The sequence below is a fragment of the Pelodiscus sinensis genome, chromosome 16 (genome assembly GCF_052426305.1).
Source record: "Pelodiscus sinensis isolate ZL-2025 chromosome 16, ASM5242630v1, whole genome shotgun sequence".
Classification (NCBI taxonomy): Eukaryota; Metazoa; Chordata; order Testudines; family Trionychidae; genus Pelodiscus; species Pelodiscus sinensis.
The window spans coordinates 1,907,119-1,930,054 of record NC_143067.1 but is presented as its reverse complement, the minus strand read 5'-3'; the positions used below and the strand labels follow the sequence as shown (position 1 = coordinate 1,930,054).

Genomic DNA, 22,936 nt, shown 5'->3' with positions numbered 1-22,936 from the left:
AGAACGTGAAAGAGCGAGGGGGAGAGGCTGAGGAGGAACAGGATGCAGAGGGGAAATGGCAAAGAAAGTCCCTTGTAGGCGGCAGGAATCACGGGTCTGTATTTCTGTGGCCAACGATAACAGAGCGAGGGCCGATGCCTGGAGCCGGTTGAGAAACGCCGATTCTTTCGGAACCACGTTTCCTACCAGTATTTCTCAGGTTTTCAGTGTAAAACCGAAGCTGAAACCCACTTCTGGTCAAACAGTTTAGTAAAGACATTCAGTTCCGGGGGTTTGGCCTGGCTGAAAAACTGGAAAATTATCATGAAACCAGCGTCTGTGAAACTGTTTCTTTTTGCTCCAAAAGCCCCTTTTCATTTGGACAAAACAAATTGCAGCCCTCTCCTATTCCCCTGTAGCCATCTTACCGCCGCGGCTGCAGGGCTCCCTTCCCCGCCAGCTTCTGCCCACGGAGCAGCCTGCTTGTATCTGCCCCCTGCGTGAAGTCTTTCCCCATGTGCCTGGCGTCCCTGCTGCCTCTGGCCCTGCCCTGTTTGCTGCCCAGCCGCGTTCGCCTTGCTAAGGGTGGCCAGGGCCGAGGTTGCCGGGACGAGCCAAAGGGAACATTAGCAGAGTCCAGTCAGCTCCTAGATGGGTCCCTGGGGGGCCGGGCTCGGATCCCGTTGGCGCTGACCACGCCCAGAAAAGTCAGATCGGACAATGGCCTCGCTAGTGCAACGCGTCTCAGGCTGGCTGCCCTGGCAGGGAGATCCACCCTGGGCCGGCTGCTGCCCGCGTCTAAACGCCATCCGAAGCCGGGGCCTCTCGACCCGCACCTGGACAAGACTCAGCTGCCCCGTGGCCAGAGGGCAGACAGCAGGGCGGAGGGAGGGAGCTGACCGGCGTGGTTCTCGTGAAAGAATCCCCTGCCTCATCAGAACCCCTGGATCTCAAAGCGCTTCACAGACACAAAGCCTCACAGCAGCCCTGCACGGTAGAGAAGTCTTTATTTTCACCTCCGTTTTGCAGGTGGGGGAAACTGAGTCACAGAGGGGTGAAGTCCCTCACCGAAGGCCATGCAAGGAGTTTGTGCAGAGCCCTGGCTCCCAGGGCCATGCTGTAACCACTAGATCACGCTTCCTCCCTTTTGGCTTGGCAGCATCCCAGATTTCTTACAGCAACTGGGAGTCCCACATAGGCTCCCATGGACTCATGTGTCTCAGCGGGGCAAAGCCAGGCCCAGCTGCCCATCCTGTGGGGGGGCCAGCCAGTAATCTGGGGAGGGTACGGATCGAGTGCAGATTCAAAGCGCCCCTCCCAGGCGGCCTGGTGGAGAAAAGCGACAGGCTTCTGCGGAGCGGCCTCTATGGCAGCGGTAGCGAGGGGAGAGCGGCGGCGGGCACTTGCTACAGGGATCGCAGCGACATCGGAGGCAGAGCTGGGGGGAGACCCACGGGGCCGTCTGATTCCATCCCCCTGCACCCGAGCCAGCGCAGGACAGCCCCTGGAGAGCACAGGGCTAGGACGAGTAGTCAGCATCTCCCTGGGTGCTTCACATCAACTCTTCCACGGCTTGCCCTGGGGAGAGAGGAGGCAGCACGCTCAGCCGAGGCCAGCGCCTCCCAAGGGGGCTGGGAAACCTGCAGAGCGCCCCGCTCGCTGGGGAGACGGCTGGCTGCTGCCGTGCCGGGCTGGCTGGCTCAGGGCCGCCCCGCTCCGCAGGCATCCCCGGGTGCTCTCACTGGCCCCAACACAAGCTGCCTGGTTGCCTGTCTGGGGAAGGATTCTCCGGTCCTCGTGTTAAATCCCATCACGGCCCCCAAAGAGGCAGCATCAGGGTGCAGGGGGCTGGGAACGGCTCCCTCCAGGCTCGGCCAGCCAAGCGCCGGAGCTCAGACAAGATGGGGCTGCAGACCGGTGCCCGGCGGTGCACGCCGATGCTAAGGAACAAAGCAGAGAGCTGGGCTTTCTGCACCAGCCCTGGGGAAATGGGCTGGTGTGTGTCCTGCCGGAGGCCAGCCTAGACCGTCCTCCTGGCCCCTTCTGGCTGCACGTCTCCTCAAGGCCCCTAATCACCCAGCAGCGGCCGAGCACCTTTGCCCGTACCTGGGTCACTCTTTGGCTTGGATACTTGCTGGTCTGGAGTCCTTTACGGCTGGGGAGAGAGAGAGAGAGGGGAGTATCGGAACATCGAGGTGCAGGAGCAGTGTCACGCTAGATCGGCATGCGGTGTTATTATCTAGGCTTCTGTTTGTGTGTAAACAACGTGTGCTCGGTGCTGTACATCGAAACATCGTGGCTTACAACAACAGGGTCGGGCCCGCTGGGAACCTGCCAGCTAATGGAAGATCCTGCAGCTGCAGCCTGAAGCTAGCGACAGTCATTCCTGGGGGGACACCTCCTCTCCTTTGCATTTCTGTCTTTTCTTTTTCCCTATGTCGTCTGCCTGTGTTGGGCTGGGGAAACTGACTTGAGGACGCGACCAGCTGTGCAGGAGAGCTGAGACGGTCGGGGGGCAGCCCTGTAAACCTTTCCATCGTGTGCGAAAAGGGTCCAAAAGGAAAACGGAGTTGGCAAGGGGCTTTTTCTGGCCTGTTGTAAGAAAGAGAGCTCGAGGAGTGGACTTTGAGCAGCCAGTGCCTTAGGACAAGAGCACGCAGCCTGGTGTTTCCAGTACTGAGGGTGAGATGCCTCTTAACAATCGATTAATCGTGTTGAAACAACAGACAGGACTAGGCAGCACGTTAAAGACTCACAAGATGGTTTATTAGGTGATGAGCTTTTGTGGGTCAGACCCACTTCCATCACCTAATAAACCATCTTGTGAGTCTTTAACGTGCTGCCTAGTCCTGTCTGTTGTTTCAGCCAGACCAGACTAACACGGCTGCATCGCTATTACGATTAATCGTGTGTGATTGCAACGCCCAATGCAAACAGCTCCCTGGTTTGCAGTCAAGCCGCCACCGTTGTGCCTGACGGGGACCCCCAGAGCCCAGTGTGATACATACGAACACGAGGCACAAACCAGTCTGTCTGGGGGATCTGACTGTGCAACAATCTTCACATGAGATCGGGTGACGCCCGGATCTGGCCATTTAGAGATGCTGTGAAGCCTCAGAGAAAACCTTCCCCCCTGAGTGGCACTCACAATTGGAGCCCCCATTTATTCCCAAATCCCCACCAGCCCCCTCCCCCCCCCCTTCCCCTCCCCAGTTTTGACCCTGAGAAGGGAGCTGTTCCAGAGACTCTGGATGTTCACGGGGACTTTGCTATCACTAGTGATTTTATGTGGAAGGCGCCAGCTACGAGGGTGATGGGTGGTTAAAACAGTCTGAATCCCAGCCTAGACATAATCCAGATCTAAATCCGCACCTCCTTGCTCAGTCTCTAATTCTCTCCTTCCCCCCTCCCCCATAGTTTTAGGGCAGCAGGTAGACTCATGTTCTGTTGTTGTTACGTGACCAGTGTGAGTTACTCGCACTGTGGTAGTGCGCCGGGACCTTAGCCATGCACTAGCTGGTTTCGCGCAAGGCGCTGTACAAACCGAACAAAGCGACGGCCCTTGTCCCAGAGACCTGGCCCTATTCTTGCATCTGGCGTCACTTTCATTCATGAGCAAAAGAGCTGGACAAACCTGAGCGCACACGCCGATATTCCGGATGCCAATCTCCGAGCGTGTTTTCCTGGGGAAAGGGGAGTCAGAGAATCAGATCAGACAGGGGAGTGCTCCCTGGCCCCCCTTCCTCGTGGGAGTCGGAGCTCTCGGGAAGTCAGCCCCGCACTAGCTAGTTTGAGAACACAACCGACAGGGTTCCTGCCAGTGCCCTTGGGACGGGGTCTGATCGCTCCCCAATCCCAGCAGGATTCACTCTCTCTCTTTGTGTCTGTGCCTCTGCTGGGCCCTTTGCCGTCGCCTCCAGCAGCTTCGCGGATACTTTCTGTTCTCCACTTTCCCCTGCCGCTAGCAGCAAACGTTCAATCCCCGGCTTCTCTTCGGAAAAGGAAGGTTCCTTAAAGCACAAGCCGCGATCAGCTGCACGGCGGAGCTCCGCTGCTGGGACCATTACCCGGGTCTTTCTTATTTTTTGGCCCCCAATTAGGAAACCAGAGAGGCCGCCGGAGGGTTTCCCAGACAGGCAGAGTTATAGAACAGCATCAGGCGGGTGGCACGGCACCCAGTGAGGAGCAAAGATTAGCAAGTGGGCATGGTGCCAACTTCGCCCGGGGCTGCAAGAGCCAATGTACCGGTTCTGTGGGCTCCTTTTAACTCTCCTAGGTGATCTGGGATCAAACCACGGGCTACTCCTCTAATGGGGGACAGGGGCTTGCAGTGACGGGCCAGTTAGAATAACACAAGGCGACCGAGATGCACTAATTCACCCACGAGCCACGTTCTCTTCCCTCCGGCTGCCCGGGGCCATCGCACCTCACTTCTGGTCTCTTCTGCCCTGGCCGCGCACCCGAGAGGAGATACTGAGACGTCCCCCTTCGCCATGTGTACGGGGGGCGCCCCGCAGGGCGGCCTGCTCCTGCCTGTGCCGCTTTGCTCCCGAGCGGGGCTTGGGGGAACGTTCCCCTTGCAAGGAATTCAAAAGGAAGGAAAGACCCGGGCCTGGACTCTCCCGGGTGCCTAACTCCCATTCACTGGCACCGAAATGCCTCTGAGGAGATGAGCCTGGAAGCTGCGGGCCCCCTTCTGGCCAAGTTGCTGCTTTCTCTGTGCCTCAGTTTCCCAGCTGCAGACAGGGACTCTCATGCTCCCCCATTCCACAGGCTTGTCAGGCTCCGGGGGATCCTGGCACCGGAGGGGCGAGGGGAAAGGAAAACCAGGGTTTCTGTTTTCCAGTAGGTCAGGTGCAGTTCTGAAGGAGAGGCGCTCTCAGCCGGCGGGGCCGGGACAGCGCAGAGGGTCGGGTCTGCAGCATCGCCCACCCGGAGCACTGAGACAGTGCTGCTCCCACCGGGAACTTTCCAGGATTTCTTGCTGGAGACGGCTTCAAAAGCTGCCCCGGCCTGGAGCAGAAACGCCAGTGTCAGCACGGCCCCGGGGGGGAAAGGCCACTTTCCAAAGGGCCCAAACCGCACAGCGGCTGAGATCATCAGCAGGGAACATGCTCCAGGCAACCTTCCGCTCTGGGCAGCAGCCATTAGATGGCACCAACGGCACACGCTTGGCAGGGGCAGGATCACAGAAACCTGGAGCTTGGCCAGGAAGGGACCTGACCTCCCCTGCGGTCAATGCCAGCTGCCCCAGAGGGAGGGATCAGAACCGGGAATCATCACGTGATCCCTCCCCTGTCGCCCATCCCCAGCCTCTGACAAAAAGGGGCTAGACACACCCTCCCTACCCATCCTGGCTAATAGCCATTGATGGACCTAACCTCCATGAATGTATCTAGCTCTTTTTTCAACCCTGTTAAAGTCCTGGTCTTCACAGCATCCTGTGGCAAGGAGTTCCACAGGTTGACTGTGCTCTGCATGAAGAAAAACTTATTTTTGTTTCTTTTTAAACCTGCTGCCTGTTCATTTCATTTGGTGACCCCCCTAGTTCTTATGTGCTGGGAACAACTAAATCACTTTTTCTTATTCACTTTCTCCGTACCTGTCATGATTTTATAGACCTCTCTCATATTCCCCTCTAGTCTCCTTTTTTCTAAGCTGAAAAGTCCAAGTCTTTTTTTTTCTCTCTTCATACGGGACCCGTTCCAAACCCCTCCACATTTTTGTTGCCCATTTCTGATCCTTTTCCAATGCCAATAGATCGTTTCATAGAATCACAGAACCATAGAGCTGGAAGAGACCTCAGAAGGCCATCAAGTCCAGCCCCCTGCTCTAGGCAGGACCAATCCCAACTAAACCTTTTGAGATGAGGCAACCACATCTATATGCAGTATTCAAGATGTGGGTGTTCCATGGTTTTATAGAGAGGCAATAAGATATTCTCCGTCTTATTCTCGATCCCTTTTTTAATGATTCCCAACATTCTGTTGGCTTTTTTGACTGCCGCTGCGCGCGGAGTGGAAGTTTTCAGAGAACTCTCCACAGTGACTCCTAGATCTCTTGCTTGAGTGGCTTTAGCAAATTAGTCCCCATCATTTTGTACGTATGGGATTGGGATGATGTTTTCCAATGTGCATCACTTTGCATCTATCAACATTAAAATTCATTTGCAATTTGTTACCCAATCATCTGGTTTTGTGAGATCCTTTGGAGCTCTTCCTGTCACTTCCTCAACAATTTTGCCATGAGTCCTTTACCCAGGCGAGGAGTCCTTTACCCAGCTTGCTGCCTGTCAACTCAAATGACTCTACTAAAGTCACAAGGGAGGCATGGCCAACCAGCTGTTTAGAAGGCAAGGGAGCAGAAGTCTATCCCTGGCTCTGCCACTGACCAGCTGCATGACCTCAGACAAGTCACTTAGCCTCGCTTGTGCCTCTTTTTACCAATCTGTAAAATGGAGAGACTCTCACTTTGAGATCCATCTATCAGAAGAGCACTATATGGGTGTGTCTACACTGTGGAGCTATTTTGGGATACTGGAAGTATTCTGCATCTATTGAAGCTGCCTGTTATTTCAAAATAGATTTCAAAATAACAGGCAGTTTATTCTGACATCCTGGTAACCCTTGTTCCATGAGGGTTGTGGGGAATTTCAGAATAGTGAGTTATTTTAAAATTATGAAATAAGCTATTTAAAATAGCATCGAAGTAAGCTATGCAATGTGCTTAGCTCAAATTGCATGCTTATTTGGAGCTAAGGCTATGTCTGGACTGCAAGCCTCTTTCGAAAGAGGCTTTTTTGAAAGATACTTTAGAAAAGTCTCTTTCGAAAAAGAGAGTCTAGACTACAACCAGTACGTTCGAAAAAGCAAGCCGCGTTTTCGAAAGAGAGCACCCAGGCAGTCTGGATGCTCTTTCAAAAAAGCAGTGTTTGCTTTACACAGTGCCTTTTTTCGAAAGAGCACGTTTGAAAAAAGGCGTTCTTCCTCTGCGGTTGAAAAAACTGCCGCATTCTTTCAATTTACTTTCGAAAGAACGCGGCAGCAGTCTAGATGCAGGGGAAGCTTTTTCGAAAAAAGGCCACTTTTTTCGAAAAAAACCTGTAGTCTAGACACACCCTAAGTGTGCTGTGGAGACACCCTAAGAGTGTTAGTTAGCGCTAGAATTATAAATAGGCCGGGAGAGCAGCCTTGTGCAGGAGAGCAGGTGTGTACTCACAGGATTTTATCGCACAGCGTACACTCGCTGCTGTGTGTCACACCGTCGGTCCCACACACCATCGGGGAGCTCGGGGTGCACAGCATCTTTCCTTTAGTTTGGGGGTACTGGCTGCAGTCGGCCTGTGGGATGACACAGCAGCATGCTGGCGTGAGCGACGGCCTGAGGGAACCCCCCTTCCCGGCTATCTTGGTGTTGAGAAGGGAAGGGAAGTCGCGGGGAGGGGAGAGGGGTTGGGTAGGGGGGTCTGTGTGAAGCTGAGCAGGTCTGGTTCCCTCTGTTGGGGTGGGACTGGGATGGGCCAGTGTGCACAGGCCAGGAGGGGTCTGCAGCCCACGTCTAAACCAGAGTCGCAGCTGGGCCCCTTTGCTCTGCAGCCTGCAGGGAGTCCAGGCTCCGGCCTGTTGGACAAAGCGGCAGCTGCCAGGCATGGGGCAGAGGTGGAGACTGGCTCCGTGGGGCAGGCCGGGGGAGCGGTGACTGCTGCTCCGCCATGCGGCTTGGTTTAGGAGACCTCTCCCTCCCGGGCAGGGACTCTCCTGGTACTTGGCGCCACACCCACGCGTGGGGCCGTTAGCCCCGACCACTACCCGCCCCCCAGGAATTCTGTCCTGTGCCCGTGGCCGCGAGACCCAGGAGCTGTGTGCCCCTGCCGGGTGTGTGCGGTGCCGTCTCACCTTGACCGGCGCGGCGTCGGCACATTCCCCCTCGGACGTCAGCGCGATGCGGGCCCCAGTTCTCCTGCAGAAGGCAGAGAGGGCCTGAGCGGGCAGGCAGGGACCAGGCCACGGACCCCTCCCAGCAGCGAGTTGCAAATTCACCTCGCGTGGCTGGTGCCCCCCTGGGCGGAGAGTGACCCCATGGCTTGGGGAGGCAACCCCCCCCCCCAGAGTCTAGGCCTTGCCCTCACTGTGGCCACTGCAGGCCCCTGCCCAGCCCACCCCCCCAATGTGCCTGCCGGCCCTTCCCCCTCCCTGCCCCGGGGTAGCACCCTCAGCTTCCCTCTGCCCGGGAGCTCGCGAGAGCCAGCGGGCAGCGCAGCCGCAGCCTCCCCCAGCCCCAGAGCTCCGAAGAGCGGGCAGGAGGCACGGCTGCAGCCTGCCCCGCTCTGAAGGTCTGGCGAGCCGCCTGGCATGGCAAGGCCTCCCCGCCGCCGAGCCCCCGCGCTGGACGGCCAGTGTGGCCCAGTGTTGGGAGAACAGGCTGTGCAGTGCAGCCCCCACTAGCCTGCCCCAGCCTCTGGCACCACCATGGCTGGGGGAGCGGGTCTGGCGGACTCCGGGGGAGCATGGGTGGGGCGGGTGAGGCGGTTCGGGAAGGCGACACCTTCTAGGAGACCTGCCTCCCACGGGTGCTGCCGAGTGTACGAGGACTTTTAAACCTCCGCCTCGCTGGGCTGGGAGGGTCTATTTGAAAACATGGGATGGTGGGCGGGCAAAGCCCGCCCACTTCTAAAAGCCCCTCCCCAGCCTTATGGGAGGGACACTGGACCCATGTCCAACTAATTGCTTGGGACAAAGAATGAATAAAGGATCAAGGAGTGCGGGTTAGAGGTTCAAAATAAGGGAGCCGGATGGGGACACCGAGCAGAGAACCCCGGACAGCGCCCACTGCTCCTCAAAGCTGTCGATGGAGCCAGTGGACGCCGCCCAGAGGAACTCTGCTCGGATTCGTGACACAAGGGAGGAGCGGAAGTAGGCCCCACAGTCGCAGAGAACCCCCTCGTCTAGCATCCTCCTCCTGGTATTGTAGATGGTGCTCTTAGCTAGGGCCAGGAGGAGGTTGACGAGGAGGTCTCGCGACTTTGTGGGCCACGGATAGGGTGTGCGTAGATGAATAGGTGGGGGGAAAAGTGCAGCCAGAACCTCAATAAGAGGTTCTGGAGGAGCCGGAATAGGGGCTGCAACCTGGCGCATTCGAGGTAGGCGTGCGCCAGGTTCTCCCTCACGCCGCAGAAGGGGCAGGTGTCTGGAATGAGGGTAAACCGCGCCAAGTACACGCCCGTGCTCACGGCTCCGTGAAGGAGCCGCCAACTGATGTCCCCGATGGGCCGCGGAATTAGATCGGAATAGACGCTGGCCCACCGGGGTTCCCCACCCTCTACGGGTCTTAGATAGTCCCGCCATTTGGTATCAGGGCGGGATACGAGGGTGGGGAAATGCAGGGTGTGGAGCACAAGCGTGTACAGATGTTGGGCCCCGGCCGGCCACCGTGTAAATCCTGCATCTCGTGCTCTGTGTGCGTTCCAGCGCGAGGCGCCGAGGGCCACGCCGCACGAGCCAGGGCGGAAATTGGCGCCTCACTGGCACTGGCCCTGCTCATACTCACTGCATCTCCGAGCACAGGGAACACCTGCTGCTGTAGGTCTTCCCATCACTGCCGCAAACCGGCTGCCAGGAATTCTGGCAGAGAATCGCTCCGCCCTTGATCCCATGCGGAATTTGCCTGCAGTCCACCTAAAAAGAGGGGAGATCATATCTGACGGGTCTTTGCATCTTTACCTGGGAGACGGTGTTTTGTGATTTACCAGAACTTGAGCCCTAGTCCCCCGGAAGGAGCATCTTCAGGCACGCTCCTCAGGCGCGGAGACGCGTGTCTGAGAGCACGCACAGCAAGGCGGCCGATTCTGACCACTGAGGCAGAGCGTTGTACACAACAGCCCTGCCCTCCACGGCTCCTCTGATCTACACTGAGGCCACGTTTCGATGTATGAGGTCTCCCTCTGGATCCGGCTCACCTAAAGAAGATAACAGTCTACTTCTGCTACCCGCCAATGGAGGTCTCCCTTTATTAGAGCAGCCAACGCCTCCCCAGCTCGAGCTGAATGTATCAGATTTCATCTGCGCAGGCAGAGCATGTCAGGGGACTGTTGCAGATAAGTTTGCTGGAGAAGAAACGGCTGGGTGTTTTCAGTCCTGACCTCTTGTAACGATAAGGGGACAGGATTTGACGTCTGTCTCATCTGACAGACAGCACCCACCAGAGGGCAAAACCAGAAACCTGACGGGAGCCTAGCAAGCAACACTAAAAACAATCAAAAAGTAAGTATTGTGAGTTCATATGGTCACGGCTCATGGGGCCATATTGGCCGTTGTGCGTGTGCAAACCAATGCTAGTTCATTTGTAAGAGCATCCAGGGTTGTGACCTTTTCATCGATCTGAAATTGGGTCAGGAAATATAACCGAGCTGTCTCCAGCATGGCTTGTTCTTCATAACCCAGCGCTGCTCACAGCAGCTCGGAGCACAGGGGACACCCGATTTGAACAGACTCCGGTCAATACACTCCAGGACTCTGTTTCTGGCAATGACCAACACTGGATGCTTCAGGCAAAGGTCTACGAACCCCACAGCAGGCAGATGGGGCAATGTGTCCCTCACATGAGTTCTCCTCCTCCCTGATAGCTGGAGCCCTGGTGTTTTATAACTCTTCCAAAGCTTGTGTTAGCATTCGTGATAACTGTGGGTAGTCTTGGAATTCACATAAAGATACAGTCTCTTTGCGTCTTGCTAGCTTCTTGGCTTCAATGACTTCTTGTGGCCATGAGTTCCACTGTCTAATTATACACGGTGTGAAAAAGTGTTTCCTTTTCGAATCTGCCACCTTCCCATGTACATGAAAGTGTCTTTGCTCTTGCGTGCAGGGCAGGGAAGGAAACCAGCCATGTGAATCTACCTTCTCTAAGCCACGTCCTAGACTTTTCTCATGTCCCCTATTCTCCACCTCCTTTTCTAAGGCCACCGCCCCAGTATTTACAGTCGTTCTTCGTGAGTGCTTAGCCAGGCCCTGAGCCGCCGCTGCCCTGCCCTGAACCAGGGACGACAGCGCCCCACTCCAGAGCTAGCGAGGCGCGGTGAGGCTGCTCCTTTGCTGCTGGGTGCTGCAAGAGCGCACTTTACCGGAATGATAATGCCGTTGCCGACCCCGGGCGCTCTCCTCGGAAGCCAGGCTGCACGCCGCACTTTCCAGCCATCTGAGTTGTGCCTTCCTGTGTGCTGCAAGGAAGGGAGCGGCAGAGTGTGCGCTGGTTGCAGTGTAGCCGCTAACAATGCTGAACGCGCCCCGCACGCCTGCTCCCTGCCTGGCCCTGCAACGCTTCCAGGATCCCGTGTCCAGGCCACCTGGTTAGTACTAACACGGAACTGTCTACGGAGCCGCTTCCATCCAGTCTCGTTGGTTCTCCACCTTTTGCCTGGCCTCTTCTGGGGGCAGCGGGCTAATGGAGAAAGAAGCCTCCAATGGATGCGTCATTCTCCCTCAAGGTTACGTCAGAATGTGAGAGCGGCTGCCGTCCGGTGACACATGGCGGGGAGCGGAGCACGGGATACTCCACACGGGGCAGGCTCTGGGAGTGAGAGCAGAGCGGGGATTTCGGTGAGCCCTAGTGCCCGATTCACCATGGCCTTGCTCCTCGTGTGCCCTCGTGAGAGGCACTGTCCCGTCCGAATGCACCCGCTTCGCACTAGTGTCGGTGCTGCAGGCGGCTGGGGAAGTTCTCACCCCCCGGCGTGACCCATGCCGTTGTCTTTACCCAAGCGCAGCTTGCTCGTGTTGGGAGCAGCGGGAGGTTCCCTCTCCCTGGGCGCTCCGTACGCAGGCCACGCCCTGCACAGCCAGCCGGTCTGAGGCAGGGCCACGGATGCCAAGAGCAGGTCTCACCCACCCTGGTGCAGGGATAGGCAAGACATCGAAGGGCCATCGGCCGGGACGGCGCCTCGCAGGGGAGACGGGAATGACCAGGGACCGGCTTTGGGGGGAATACACCTGCCGGAGGACACCAGGCGCACGGATAACACGGGTCAGAGCTCTCGAGAACCAGGCGGGGGACAAAAAGCAACGGGACCGCTCCAAAACCAGCCGCAGGCCCCAGCTTCAGAGCACGAGGAAAACTCCTGTCCCTGCCGAGCCCAGGGGCCTGGGAACAGCAGAGCCCTCTCCTGGCCCTGTCCTGTCGGGAGGCAGCAGGGAAGGGGGTTCTCTGTGCCCGGAGCAGTCTCAGGCGTCCGAGGGTAGCAGGGTGCGGAGCAGCCGGGGGGGCTGTGCCTTTGGCTTCAATGCAGGCGGAATCAGCCTCCGAGTGAACGAGCGTTTGCTTCCATCGGAGTCACGCGCTTTTCTCCCTCCCCCTTGTCTCTGTGTGGCCGTTAGCGGTGCAGGTCACCCCTCGTCACGAGCCGCCTTGCTAGCTACGCGGGCCTCTCCCCCCGGCTCCGCTCCTGCCGTGCCTCGCAGGCCAGCAGCAAACAGGCTGCAACTGGCCTTAGGGAGCGGCTCTCCCAGGGGTTATGAAGGGCACAGCGCCTTCTGAACTCGTGTGGAGTCCCCAGCATGGTGACAACCCGGATTCCCTGGATGCTGAGCCCTTAGGCGGCCACCCAGGAGAGAGTCGAATTAGCAGAGTGCCCACGGCGCCAGCCTGCGTTGCTACCATTGGTGCACATCTGCACACGCCGTGGTGCACAGAACAAAACGTATTCCACACATTGGTGACAACTAGTGTCTAAGACCAGGGCTTCAACCTGAACATCGGTCTCCTACCAGAGCAGCAAGAAACTAACTAATAAAATCAAACCCCAGGCCACTAGGCATTAGAATAAGGACCAGGGTTTCCTTTCGCGCAGTCGTGAAATTAACAAGGACTGTGCCCTGGACAGATCCTCGGCCCATGTCCTCTGGTGCCGTGTCAAACGCCCTGGAAGGTGGCAATCGGTTCCAAGCTCAGCCTCACCTGCCTCGCGGTCATCCCACCGGCGCCACTCACAGGCGGCTGCGAGTTATTGCTACCCAGCAGGACGCCTCTTTGCGCTTCTTGTTTGCTGGAAGAAAGGGACAGAGCGAGGCTGTGAGCACAGGGCTGCCTCCCCCTGGGGCCCACGCTGGATGTGAGCTGGGACAAAAAACCGCTAGAGAAACCGCCCAGAAACCCGCAGCCAGAGCAAAACCCCCAAACAAGCCAGACGGGGCCAGAGCAAAGGCCCATCCAGCCCCGTGTCCTGTCGGCCCACAGCGGCCAAGGCCAGGTGCCCCAGAGGGAGACAGAACCGGGACTCAGCCTGTGATCCCTCCTCTGTCGCCCACCCCCAGCCTCCGACACCCAGAGGCCAGGACACCAGCCCTGCCCATCCCAACTCTGCCAATTCCCTGACCCGGGAGGTTTGCCCGCCCCCCGTGAGCACGGCCGGGTGCGAGCCGGGGGAACCCCGCACTCCAGCTGCAGGTAGAATTTGCGTCAGGGCATCCCAGAATTCCGATGGAGCCCCTAGTACAATTTTGAATCCCTCCATGGTCCCTGTACAGCCGCCAACATGTCTATGCTGCCTCATGCCACCATCGTCTAACCACGCCCCAGGTTCCGGGGGCTCTGCCCTACTCCCCGAGTTTCTCCTCGCCATCCCCCCGCATGCTACATCCCGACCGAGACGATGCCTTCATGACAGTGCTGCCATAGCACATGCCCTGGGGAAGGCCTCTGGACGGTACGGAAGATGAGCGGACATCTTCCCAGGAGCTGCCAAGAGCAGAGAGAACTTGCCCTAGAACAGGGGTGTCAGGGCCGTTCCCCACTCTGGCACTGTGGGCAGTAGCTGGGGGCCTGCAAGAGACCACAAAGACCTTCCCTCTCTGGGCTTTGCATACAACTCCTCGCCGGGATCACAGATGCACTGGCGCTGCGAGACAAGTGAACCCTGAGACCCAGGAAGGATCACGTGACCATCTTCCCAAGGGACAACCCAAACTCTTTTGCCACAAGAACTTGAAAACCAAAACCCACAGAGAACAACCTGTGTCCAGCAGCTGCCTCTTTCAAAGATGCTCTTTCTAAAAAGCGGCGTTTGCGTTCCATAGCGCCTTTTTTCGAAAGAGCGCTTTCGGGAAAAGGCGTTCTTCCTCGTAAAATGAGGTTTTCCGCGGTCGAAAAAACTGCCGTGTTCTTTCAATTTACTTTTGAAAGAATGAGGCAGCAGTCTAGACACAGGGGAAGTTTTTTCGAAAAAAGGCGACTTTTTTGAATAAACCCTGTAGTCTAGACACACCCTGAGAGATTTAACCGAGCAACCAAACCAAACGAAGGGACCCTGATCGCAACTAAACGCACGTTCCTCTCTCTACTCGCGCTCTGGGCTGATCTGTCCTTCAGGGTCCAGTTCACTCCCATGCCCAGTATTCCTTGTAGGCCTGATAATTCTGCCTGATTACTGCATCTTGCTGCCTCCCGCTCCTAACTTAGCACTCACACAAAGGAAAGGCAACCCCTTTTCCCATTGGCTTTCTGCCAACGCCCACTCGCTACCTGAGTTTAACCCTTTAGTCTCTGGGCGCAGGCCAGCTCTCCTATCCATCACTGGGGTAGGGACCTTTTGATCTTTGCCCATGTGTCCTGGGCTTTTGCTGACACTCGACTGCCCCATGCTGCTTCGCGCCTGCCCCTGGCGCCTTCACAGAGGCCGAGGGACACAAAGGGAAAGAAACACGGCAGAGATACGGAGCGGGGAGCGTTAGATCAGAGCTAGTTCAATCCGGGGGGCCGCGGCCCATGTCCAGCAGCGAGAAGAAGGGGAGAATACCTCATGGGAATTGCTTCTTGGCGTGAGCTAGCCACTCCCCGTTTCTAATCAGACCCATCCTGCCGGTGTCCAATTGGCACGTGGATTCCCGCTCAGCCGTTTCCCCGGCAGTCTGGTGTGGAGGTTCCTTTGCTTAAGAAAGGCAACTCCCTCGCTGGTAACGGCGTGTCCAGGGAGGGTAAAATGCTTTCCCACGAGCGTGTGTATGTCCCCCTTCTTGCTGCCTGGTTGGCGTCCGTCCGTAGACTGTCCGGTTTAATTAGCTCTGATGTAACGCTACCGACACTGCCTCCCCGCCACGTTTCCTCCACTTCATGCGTCTGACGAAGTGCGTGGCGGCTCATGAACGCCCCTGCCATAATCAAACTGGCCACTTTTCAGGTGCCACGGGTGTCGCTGACGCAGTCCCACAGGCTCCCGCTCTGAAATCTACACCCAGGAGTGGCGCCACCGGGGAGAACGTGTCTCCGCCCTGGGTTGGAGCTACGTGAAGGCAAGTTTCTGTACTCACAACTTGTCTGCACACATGACACACTTGTTGAGGTGCGAATGTCCAGAAGCATCGCACACCGGTTCGTTCTCTTTGGTGCAGATCAGCTCTCCTTTGGCGTTGAGTTGGGGCAGAAACTCACTGCAGTCAACGGCCTGCAGAAGGGAGGAGAACATCTTGTGTAAGATGGCTCCTGGCTTCTACTGGCTGAGGCGCCGCACACATTGGCTTCTTTTCCAGGAATTGCATCATGCATAAAACTCCGGGGTGTGAATGGAAGAAGAAGGGCATTTAATACCAATCAACGCCCAGTATCTGCAGAGGAGGGTGCGTCAGAGGGATGCCGAGTTTCGCTGAGTTGGGAGCGCATGATGGGCCTTTACTAACATGGTGTTGCTAATGATGGCCTCTTAAAAATACGTGTGATCTGATCGATCTGGGATCCTGCCCACACACTTTTCCCAGCTCTTTTAACATGCAGTGGGAGTGGCAATAAGAATCGAACTTAAAAACAGTCCCCGAGCTGCCCGGACGTTGCGCAAATGATTAACGCGGATTAAGAAGCAACAATTCCATGGAAAAGCGCAATGCGACCCACCAAACCAAGCACGCACAAGCCCACAAGAGGTGTCATGGAGCCGGGTGGGTAAATCTGGCCGCTGGTCTGAAACACTGTTGCTGACATCCCCACTAAATCCTGGTAGATGAGCCAGGCATGATTTGTCCTCCACGGACCCACACTGCTGCCCCCTCATCTCCCTCTCTCATTCAGCCATTGCAGCTGGTCTGGAATTCACGGGATTTCCTCCACTGCTGTCTCCAGAGCTGGGTCCCTTTCGCTGCCCTCCAGGGCCGGATTTATGCATGAACTCAGCGAGCTGCAGCACAGGGCCTCAGATTCCGAGGGGTTTCCAAATACGACGTTCCGAATGTCAAGTTTTGGTCACGCACTGGGGCCTTGTGACAGGGCACCGGCCCTGCACTGGCCCTTTAAGGGCAAAACTCAGGCCCGGAGCAGGGGCCGGAAGCAAAGCCCCAGCAGAGGCTGTTAGGGCTAATGAGAGCCCAGCTGAGGGCTATAGAAAGAAGCCCAGTTGGCTTGGGAGGGGAGAGCAGGGAAGAGCTGGCAGCAGAGGAAGCAGGAGGCTCCCAGGAGGGAGAACAGACTTGGGGTGGCCGGACAGGCTAGGGGAGCGCTGGCTAAGGCATTTCCTGGCTGGGGGCCTGCGGCTTGGAGGGTGGTAGCAACGCCCCAGGTAAGCGGGGCAGCAGAGATACCCCAGTGCCGGTGAGGAGCGGCCCAGACAGACTGTAGCTTGCCCAGAGATGGGCTAGCTGAAGCCAGTCTGGGTCACTGAGGCACGGTGGGGAGCGCACCCCCTGACAGGCCTCTTAAACTTGCCGTGGCCTGGGGCCTCGGCGGATCTTACCCCGGCCTGGCTCCCCTCCAACCATCCTGCTCTGGTTTTATGCCCAGGTCAGTCGCTGTGTTCTGGGGGTATCCCATTGCTCCCCGCTGGCTGTCACTTCTAAACAGGGCTCCACCCCGGGCTGTGAACGAGACCCTGTAAGTCCCTCAATGTTGACTGGGTTCTAAGTCAGGCGGAAATGAGAGCGTCCCACCCTTGCGAGGGAACGCAGTGATGGGGGAGCTGAAACCACAGGTAACCAACCCCACGCCGGGCCTCGCCTGACAGAGGAGCAGTCGGCTTTACCTCTAGCATGTGAATTTAGGAAGGAACGCAGTCTGCTAGAATACTCCCTGTCTGGCTTTTGTTCTGCCCTGGGGTGTAACAATCACCACGTACAACACTAGAGGATTACGCTGCAGAATCCTTCCGGCTTTCTGAGACCTATCAGGTTCTTAACTAGTAACCTCTGAGCGCCACACAATTGCTCTTGTACTTATCTGCCCAGCGCTGCTGTGACTGAGGGCCAGGTCAATATCCCCATTTCACAAATGGGGAACTCAGGCATGCAGAGACTAAGTGACTTGCCCAAGGTCACACAGAAAGTGTGTGGCAGAGCCAGTATTTGACCCAGGGTCTGCTGAGCCTCAAGCTGTCACCATTGGACCATCCTTCCACTCTCAGGATCGCAGCTGGCTATGCTGGGGGAGTTTAGACTAGAATTTGCATGACACAGGTTTCCCCCTCTCCCTTGTGAGTGTTCAAAGCACTGGACACTTTGGCTATGTCCAGACTACAAGGCTCCATCGACAGAGCCGTGTAAAATAGTTTATTCGGCATAGGCAACAAAGTGGGAATTTAAATAATCCCCGCTTCATTAAAATAAACATGGCTGCCGCGCTGTGCCGACGAACCACTGATCCGGCACAGCAGGGCAGTCAAGACGCGCTTCCTTTGGGTGCTTTGCAGCAAGCAGGGTAACCTTTAGCCTCACCTTTTGTGTCAGGTTCCTGTTGGTGTTCCCTCTGTCACCCAGCAGGGCATCTCTTTGATTCACCCTGCAAGAAAGAGAGGCAGTGAGCCACAGGGAGTTGCTCCAACCTCAGCGGGAAAGCCAAGAGCACCACGGCCTACGGCTCTCATCCCGCAAACCCGCCCTAACTTGCATGATCCACGGAGTCTGGCCCGAAGGGAGCTGCCCACGCTCTCTGCATCCAGAAAGCTCGCCGCTTTCTGCTCCCCTCCTCCCCCTAGACACTTCTGCCACTCGCGTTCAACAGCAACTTTCCCTTCCATGGCCCATCGGCAAAACAGGCAGCTAAGCACAAGCACTGGTTTTTTTCTGGGCGTGCCCATTGTATTCCCCTACCCCTGCATGGTTGGCGTGGGAGGGAAGGGTGCCAGGGTTCATGGGGGTCGGTTTTGGGAGCTGGCAGCTAACCTCTCTGAACTGGGACTCAGAGGTTGCAGTATGTCCCTCTGCCAAGGAGCTATGGCATAGAGGGGGAATTAAGCCCTGCGAGAGTAGGTCTGAATCCGGAGAGGCAGCTTGGGAAACAGCCCATCGAGCGGCACAAGCTGCGGCGTGAGCGACTGACGCAAGCGCTCTCTCTCGTACTCACATCAGCTTTCTGCACATGATGCATTTGTTGGAGTACGTTGTGCCGTCGGGGCCGCGGACGGGGTTGTTATCTCGATGGCAAAGAAAGAGCCCGCTGCGGAACAGCTGCCACAGCTCCTTGCACTCCTCCTGCAAACGGGAAAACAGGGCGTTCCTCTCTGCACTGGGCGGGCGTCTTAGAACAGCCCCCGGGTAGACGGGTCCATCGGCTGTTCAGTTTGGAAAGGAAAAGGCCAAGACAGGGGAGAGATAGCTCAGTGGTTTGAGCATTGCCCTGCTAAACCCAGGGTTGTGAGTTCAATCCTTGGGGAGGCCATTTAGGGACCTGGAGCAAAGCTTGTCAGGGATGGTACTTGGTCCTGCTATCAAGGCAGGGGACTGGACTTGGTGACTTTTCAAGGTCCCTTCCAGCTCTCAGAGATAGGTATCTCCCTTCATTATCATTATAGGGGACACAAGCAGCTTTCAAGTATCTAAAAGGGTGTCACAGGGAGGAGGGAGAAAAATCATTCTCCTTGGTGGCTGAGGATAGAACAAGCAGCAATGGGCTTAAACTGCAGCAAGGGAGGCTTAGGCTGGACATGAGGAAAAACTTCCTGCCTATCAGGGTGGCTAAACGCTGGAATAAATTGCCTAGGGAAGATGTGGAATCTCTATCCCTGTTTCAAAACAAGTTGGATAGACGTCTATCAGGGATGCCCTAGTCCAGGGCTACTCAACACATGGCCTGTGCGCTGCATGTGGCTGGCAGCCCATTTGTTTGTGGCTCAAGGTGTGGTTTGGATTTACATGGGGCTCAGCACGCGGCCCGCGGGGGAGCCAAAACAAACAGTCAGTATAGTGGTATTCTGGTGATCTGCATTTTTGTAGTTAAATCCCTGGACGGTCATTGCTCATTCAAAGTGCTGTCGTACACGTGGAAATGGAAATGGGGTAACTTGCATTTTATTAATAGCAGCAGAACTGACTTAAATGGGGCCTGCATGTTGCGTAGTCTGGCTTTAATCTTCGTATTCACACCCATCAGTGTGAAATAAGCTATTTGCATATATTTGCATATATATTTGCATAAGTATTTGCAACCACACTTAAGTTGCGGCCCTCGGCATGTGCTGTGAGTATCATTGTGGCTCCTGGGATCTCCAGTGTTGAGTAGCCCCGGTCTAGACAGTGCTGGGTCCTGCCGTGAGGGCCCTTCCAGCTCTGTGACTATGACTCTGTCGGGGATGGAGGACCGTAGCCCTTTGGAGGCAACAGCCCACTCTTGCTGTGTCTTAGGAGCCAGCCCTGATGGCTAATTACCCCGTCGTTCGCTCTTTCCGCCACTTGGCCAATATGAAGAACTACACAGGCACAGTGGGTCCAGAGAACCAGGTTTCCTCACTGCATGCAACGTGCATTGCCAATCTGCACACATACGCTGCTGCTCCAGCAGGGCTCTGCTGGCTTCTCAAACATAGTGCAGGCAACGGGAAGGCTGGTCCACCAGCTATTGAAAGGGATACGTCCCAGTTCCTATCGCTTTTGAGAGATGAGCACATGCGGTTCTATGGCCCAAACAACTCACCCACCTGCCAGTTTGAAACAAACAAGAGGAAGTTTTTCTTCAATCAGCACACAGTTAATCTGTGGAACTCCTTGCCAGAGGAGATTGTCAAGGCCGGGACTTTATCAGGGGTCAAAAAAGAGCTGGATAAATTCATGGAGGTTAGGTCCATCAATGGCTATTAGTCAGGGTGGGTAGGAATGGTGTTCCTAACCACTGTTTGTCTGGAAATGGGTGACAGGAGAGGGATCACATGAGGATTACCTGTTGTGTTCCCTCCCTCTGGGGCATCTGGCACTGGCCACTGTCGGCAGACAGGATACTGGGCTGGATGGACCAGTCTTATGTTCAGTTCTCATGCACTGGAGTGGAATGGTCTAAAAGCAGCTAGGGGAGAGGAGGTCGCACAACCAGGGCCCAGCTGAGGGCAGACATGGTTATCCTAACAGAGCAGAGCAGCCAGCACATGATGCACCGCCGAGAGATGAATTTCAGCAAAGCAACCAAGCACCAGCAAGCTAGAGCACCAGCCAGCGCCCTTACCAGCCGACGGCTGGGAATGCAGGCTGCATAAAAGCAACACTCCAGCTAGGTATGCTGGCAGATTCCTCCATATGGAAGTGGGGTTTTACCGGTGGATAAGCCAACTAGTCCATGTAAAACAAGGACTGAGTGACTCCGCTCAGATAGCAAATCAAATCATTGGTGGAGATTCCAAAAAGGGCGGTTAAATGTTATGGGATTTAATGTTCGCCAGCATGGGACTCTGGTTGGATCAGAAGCAAAAGCTCTAAATTCCATGAGAAAAGTGTCTCGCGCTCTTTTGACATGCATCTCATTAGATCTGAGCCAAATATTTCCAGATACGCATCCCAAAACCTGGCTGTGAGCTATACCCTCTGTTAATGCTGCACGTTCCAGCTCTGAGGCTATGTCTAGACTTCATTCCTCTGTCGACAGAGGGATGCAAATCAAGCACATCAAAATTGCTAATGAAGCCAGAATTTAAATATCCCATGCTTCATTAGCATAAACATGGCCACCGCTTTTTTCGAAAGAGTTTTTTTGAAAAACGGCAGTCTAAATGCAGCTCTGTCAAAAATAAACCCTTTTTCGACAGATCCTGTATTCATCAAAAAATGAGGCTTACAGGAGCTGTCGAAAAAGGGTTTATTTTCGACAGATCCGCGTCTAGACTGCCATTTTGAAAAAAGCGGCGGCCATGTTTATGCTAATGAAGCGTGGGATATTTAAATCCCTGCTTCATTAGCAATTTTGGTGTGCTAATCTACATCTCTCTTCGACAGAGAGGTGTAGTCTAGACATCCTGAGAGATGTTTTGTCTCAGTTCTACACCACTGGGATGGTATAGATGATTGGGGGGAACATTTGGCTCTTTTAAAGTCGACCAGGCCTTTTATTTTAGGGATGTTAACAAGCTAATTTGGGAAACATCTCTAACAGGAGGTGGACTAACCTGTATATCTTGGCTGGCATCACCTATGAGAAAAACACAAACGCAGACACAAACCATGAAATGTCAGGAAGCCTGAGGAAAATTGAAGATAAAGTATTTCCTCCTTAACTGCAAATAACGGAAACTATTGGATGAGGGATAATCTAGTACACAAAGGAGCCCAACAAATGAAATCTGTGAGCTTCATTTTTCATGGCATGAAGAATTTGCCACCCCAGACCCCTATTTAGGTGCACCCCCCCCCCCCCATGCGTTCGCTCTCTTTTGCAATATTTGTATGTGTGTAGAAGCAAAGAAAAGACACTTCAGTTACTGCTTAGCCGCATGAGACTCTCAACACTTCGCTCCAACACCTTGCCAGGGACACCAGCCTCTGTCAGATGTGGCTGTTTCACCCACAAATCTTTTCTCCCGCACTTCCACTGAACCCCCCGAGCTAACCCATGAGCCTCCACTGCCTTTCCCTCCAATTCCTCCTCAAAGCCCACTTGGACGGCATTGCCTGAAAGAAAAGTCAACCGATCGTGGCTCAGCAGGGGCGGTTAGGAATCGAGGATAGAAGTATCCCTCTGCCACATCATTGATAGCCATCGGCTGTTTCCTTGGCATCCCGGTGAGCCCCCAAGGAACCCGCCCGCGCCTCCTTTTCACGAGGAATGGGGGTACGGTAGAAAAGTTAGCGCCGCTGCATCGGTATTGTACTTAACATTCCAGTGTCCCCAGGAGAGTCTGGGAAAATACATTCAGTGTCCACCGGAGCTAGGGGAAAATTCCCGTTTTCAGGAAGTCATACAAGCATCCCCAACCACTTCTTGTTCGGGCCTTTGGGTTCCATGTACAAAAATGGAACCACCTTTCTTTTCTCTTCTCTTCTTTTGTTTGTAATTTGGACAGCCAATTGTCCTCTTGCCACAAAGTATTCTACCGGCAGAGCTACTTTAGCCCTACCCCAGCCACACGCCACGGGTGTTATTCCATCATTTTCAGAGAACAGGGCAGTCACCCCGGGAACGTCACGCATGCTGCCGATTTCACACATACTCATCAGAACCCCAGTTTTCTTACAAAGCCAGAATGGTGGACCTTTCCCCTAACCTTGCTCTGGTTCCCTGAGGACACGCCATTTCTCCAGCTTGCCGACATTTTAACCTCCTTAAGGAAGCACCTTTTCCTTCGTCCAAGCTTCCTAGGAGTCGGAGTGTCACTTCTAAGATCCTGGGCAGATTACAGCCAAAGTTACTCACCTGAGACGCAGCAGAGACATGCCAGCGCTAGGAACACAAAGGTACCTGCCGTCTTCATGGTAAGAACACTGACTGCCGGCCTAGGTCTAGTTTATTAGCAAAACTCCAGCATGAGAGGTTGGATCATACCTATATAGATAGCCAGATACTCCGCCTTGATTGTGACATGACTTGCCCAAGAACTGCAAAACCAGTTTGCGGAAGGGAGTTCCAAATTGCAGTGATTCCATTAACACCCTTAATTTCCACAGGGACAGAACCTGGGTGAGTCATGCCCTGGATCTTGTAAAAGAAGGAAATTTACAAACAGCTCAGGTCAATTTCGAATACAGACGGAGGCGTCTCACCAGGGGACACTGGGCTGGGTGGTGAGTGAAATCAATGTGCT

The 22,936-nt window shown here is 55.4% G+C and overlaps 1 protein-coding gene across 2 annotated transcripts; it reads right to left on the bottom strand.

Moving 5' to 3' along the window:
* Positions 1–967: 967 nt before the first annotated feature.
* On the bottom strand, positions 968–22,684 carry LOC102458311 (ovomucoid-like). 2 transcript variants are annotated; one of them, XM_006110212.5, is made up of 13 exons: positions 22,549–22,684; positions 21,305–21,327; positions 18,283–18,410; positions 17,655–17,718; positions 15,273–15,406; positions 12,925–13,012; positions 11,096–11,191; positions 9,526–9,653; positions 7,875–7,938; positions 7,198–7,319; positions 3,614–3,662; positions 2,086–2,134; positions 968–1,557 (listed from the first exon to the last, which is right to left on the bottom strand). In XM_006110212.5, exons 1-12 carry the CDS (start codon positions 22,604–22,606, stop codon positions 2,129–2,131), a joined length of 960 nt encoding a protein of 319 aa, XP_006110274.2. In that variant the 5' UTR covers positions 22,607–22,684; the 3' UTR covers positions 968–1,557; positions 2,086–2,128. The 2 variants fall into 2 exon arrangements, with proteins under 2 accessions (XP_006110274.2, XP_006110275.2); XM_006110213.5 differs by lacking the exon at positions 11,096–11,191.
* Positions 22,685–22,936: the final 252 nt, after the last annotated feature.

What these genes read in the sequence shown, in the direction of transcription:
- LOC102458311 (XM_006110212.5), bottom strand. Translation starts at nt 22,606, where the DNA reads ATGAAGACGGCAGGTACCTTTGTGTTCCTAGCGCTGGCATGTCTCTGC. An exon ending in ATGTCTCTGCTGCGTCTCAG is followed by an intron (nt 21,328 to 22,548) that starts GTGAGTAACTTT and finishes TTTTTCTCATAG; the next exon opens with GTGATGCCAGCCAAGATATA. An exon ending in GTCATGTGTGCAGACAAGTT is followed by an intron (nt 13,013 to 15,272) that starts GTGAGTACAGAA and finishes CCTTTCTTCCAG; the next exon opens with CAAACAAGAAGCGCAAAGAG.